Raw genomic sequence first — 3,707 nt, 5'->3', positions numbered from 1 at the left:
CGGTGTCGAATCGTACTGTGGTCAAACGGAACACGCCCGTTTTAGAATTATCACAATTGTGTGTGGTGTGCGTTATTTTTTTTTCAACACGAGAAGGACGTTCTTTTTTCGCGTATCAGACAACATTTCTCGCAAGCAAAATTATGTAACATAATGTATATACATACATATACATATGTATGTATGTATAGTTATGTATTATGTATATTTAATTCGATACAGTATCAACACAAAATCTCAAACAAAGACAAAGCTACGCTCTCGACTTTCATCAGAACGAAACTTTTATTTGACTATCGACTGTTTAAACAGAACCTTTATCCTCCTTGATGTGATCCCTTCCGATAGAAAGAAACTTTAACTCAAGATCTACGACCCGGCGAGTAAAGTTAGCGTATGAAATTTTACGCGAAAGTTCTTCCTCGCGGTATTATAACGCCGGCCAAATTTCATCCGAGTGTTTGCGCGGTTTTGGGGTAGCGGAAGCCCGTGTGGAGTTTTCGGCTTTGTGGCGCTAGTTCCAAAGCCACGATAGTATATCACGTTCTCCAAGCTTCGTAAGCTTTCGTGAATGGTGCGGAATTGACCTACAGAGGCTCTTCTATTAGATCTTTCATTTGCATATATGTACGCGAGTGTATCCCTGTACATAGAACCCGAGAACACAATTTAATGTGCCCGAGAAGCTTGCGATTACGCCTCTCTCTCGTGTATATCGGTTAACTCCGAGAAGATTTATTTGTCATATTTTTTTTTTTTTCTAATCGCGCTAATCACCGCGACATGAAAAAAAAAAAACGAACAAATTTCCAAATTGTTATTTTCCGAATTCAGCCTCCGCCGGGATTCTAGACCGGCCATTGATAAGATTAGCACGTGTAACTCGCAGAAGGGGATATATTATTGCACATATGTGACTTAAGCTCCGGAATACATGGCCTTTAGTTTGAGACTCTAGACCAGGCATGTGAAACTGGCGGTTCGCTCGATGATTTGTAACCCTCTGCTAGTAGTTAGTTGCATCCACAGTTTGTGCGGCGCGCGTTCCTATCTTATCCGTAAAGTTACTGGCAGACATTAATTAGCTTACGGTAGCGTATTAGAAGCGCATCGATATTAAAATTATTCTATGTGTTTATTTTTTCTTCTAAATAATTTTTTTTTTTTTACATTTTTCTTTTTGCGTTCAGTTACAGAAGGGTTTTTAAATTGATATTTAGCAAACAGGAGAGAAGAAAAAAAATTATACACAATATTTCTGATTTTTTTCCATTTTTTTGTCGCAGAACGGTGCTACTTGCATTGACGGCATAAACAATTACGAGTGTAAGTGCGCGGCGGAGTATACGGGGAGATACTGCGAGGCTGCACCCTCGACAGCCATGCTGTATCCACAGACCAGTCCGTGCGCCCACCACGACTGTCAGCACGGTGCCTGCTTCCAGCCCGCTCCCGCCTCCGCCGTGGACTATCTTTGCCAGTGCCACCCCGGCTACACCGGTAAGTCTTAAAANCAAAAATTGTACATTTTGCAATGTGATACTTTAAAACACAAACGAATCGCATTATGATCTGGTTTATACAATGTTAAAACAAAAAATACAATAATAGTCGAGATACATTTTTTTATTNGTTACATGTCAAAATATTTTCGTGCGTTGTCTCGCTCTAGAAATCCTTTCAGTGCTTTTTATCATAATTTTAATAATGACCGGGAGAAGAACTTTTCATTATCTCTCGCATGCGCACTTGCGTGTGGTACGAGCTGTGCGAAATGAGAGAGCTCTGCGTGACACGCTGGGCCGCCTGTCATTTCAGGAAAACGATGCGAGTACCTGACGAGTCTGAGCTTCGTGGACAATAGCTCGCTGGTCGAGCTGGAACNGCTACGCACGAGGCCCGAGGCGAACGTGACCATCATATTCACGACCACGCAGGAAAACGGGGTTCTTCTCTACGACGGACAGAGCGACGGGCACATTGCCGTCNAGCTCTTTAATGGGCGGGTCAGAGTTTCGTACGACGTGGGTAATTATCCGACCTGGACGATGAACAGCTACGAGATGGTGGCCGACGGGAANCCGCACATGGCAGAGCTGCTGGCGATCAAGAAAAATTTCACGATGAGGATCGACCGCAGCCCCGCCAGAAGCATCATCAATGAGGGTCCGAAGGAGTACCTCAAGCTTGTCACGCCGATGTTCGTCGGCGGCGTCGCGCCGGAATTTGCTAAAGTCGCATTTACCGAGTTTCACCTAAGGAATATTACGAGCTTCCAAGGTAAGTTCTTCACGTTGAAAAATATTATTAAAGTNTGAGTGAAATTCCGATATTATCCTTTGTATTTAACTTTGATGTATACCGTCACTCTCGCGGAAACTTGCCGCGAGAAAAGCAATTTTCAACACGGAACCGCGAGAAAACGTAAATTCAGACGTTGTAGTTCCCGATCAAAACGTTTCAACACAATTGAATATTCAACGTGACACTCGGACAATTTCGGCGATTATTCTTATAATAACNAAAATGATCAAGATTCTCCAAGATTTTACAGTTGATTTGTGCTCTCTCTCTCTCTGTCTCTCTCTCTCTTTCTCTCTCTTTCTCTCTCTCTTTTTCCATTGCTACACACCGCCGCTTCTAACAGCGATACTCTGCGGTTCCGCTGGGAAACGATAGTTGTCGCAAACTCGGAATATCAGCCGCAAATTCGCAACTTGCGGAGACCTCATTTAATATTCGGTTACATTTTTGATGTCNCTCGGCGCAATACTGATTTACTGCGTTTGCATATACATAGGGTGGAGAATAATATGCAAACGCGGTATATGCGCGCATCCAAGAGAAATTACATTCGCAAAGCATACTGAATTTTCTAACAATATCTAATGATGATAATTTTGCACGCGCGTAATCGGAATATTATTTATTTACTGTAATTCATATTTGCACGCAACAATTCTGTGGAATTTTGTTNTTGTGACGAAATAACGGTATTGTTAATTGTGAAAAATGCGTCAATTTTTCAAGCGTGANTTTATCTCTTACGCGGATTTATGCGAATTACGTACGTGTTGAGCACGCCACTTGCGCCTAACTGCAAGCACTCAATTGCATCGTAACGCTCGGTACACATTCTCGTACCGCGTATCGCTCTTTATACCAGGATCGAGCAAAAGTTCNGCGCTTCGCGCGCTAGATCCATTAAAAGTTTTCCTGCTTTATCTCAGGCTGCATCTCCGAGATGTGGATCAATCATAAGTTGGTAGACTTCAGCAACGCCGCAAAGATGCATCGTGTTTCTCCCGGATGTGCTGCCAGCGAGGAAGAGGCCGACGAGGCGAGAGATATTGTTGAAGCTGAGGGAATTAACAACAGTGGCAGTAACNAGGAGTTCATGCCGCAGGAGCCCATNCATCGAGAACATNCCGGTATGTCAAGCTTTTAGTGTCAGACATAAAAAATGACAATTTATTACAACTTTCGTATTTACGTTGCGTATCAGATATNATCGTGCCNATGAGCGCGCTGATGCCGCATGCGTGTATCGGACATGAATGCANAAAGGGANCGCAATGCATTCCATCGCCGTTTGGTAACAGCTACTNTTGCCGATGTCAAACCGGTTGGCTAGGACGATACTGTGAGAAAGGTATCTTATTTAACAAAATTGTGTACAATTAGATAAGCTCGTGACAAGGACAATT

General features: G+C 43.0%; 1 protein-coding gene across 2 annotated transcripts in view; it reads left to right on the top strand.

Moving 5' to 3' along the window:
• Nucleotides 1-3,646, top strand: part of LOC109863908 (protein slit) — a 317,334-nt gene extending 313,688 nt beyond the window's left edge. For both annotated transcript variants that reach the window (XM_020444580.1, XM_020444579.1), the window contains 3 exons: nucleotides 1,287-1,500; nucleotides 1,819-2,280; nucleotides 3,231-3,646. In XM_020444580.1, the coding sequence (XP_020300169.1) occupies nucleotides 1,287-1,500; nucleotides 1,819-2,280; nucleotides 3,231-3,448 (894 nt within the window). In that variant the 3' untranslated portion in view covers nucleotides 3,449-3,646. The remainder of the gene's footprint in view (nucleotides 1-1,286; nucleotides 1,501-1,818; nucleotides 2,281-3,230) is intronic.
• Nucleotides 3,647-3,707: the final 61 nt, after the last annotated feature.

The sequence above is a fragment of the Pseudomyrmex gracilis genome, unplaced genomic scaffold, assembly GCF_002006095.1.
Source record: "Pseudomyrmex gracilis isolate BER0280 unplaced genomic scaffold, ASM200609v1 scaffold_14, whole genome shotgun sequence".
NCBI lineage: Eukaryota > Metazoa > Arthropoda > Insecta > Hymenoptera > Formicidae > Pseudomyrmex > Pseudomyrmex gracilis.
Note: the sequence above shows the minus strand (reverse complement) of the source record. Positions and strands in the feature narration are given on the sequence as shown.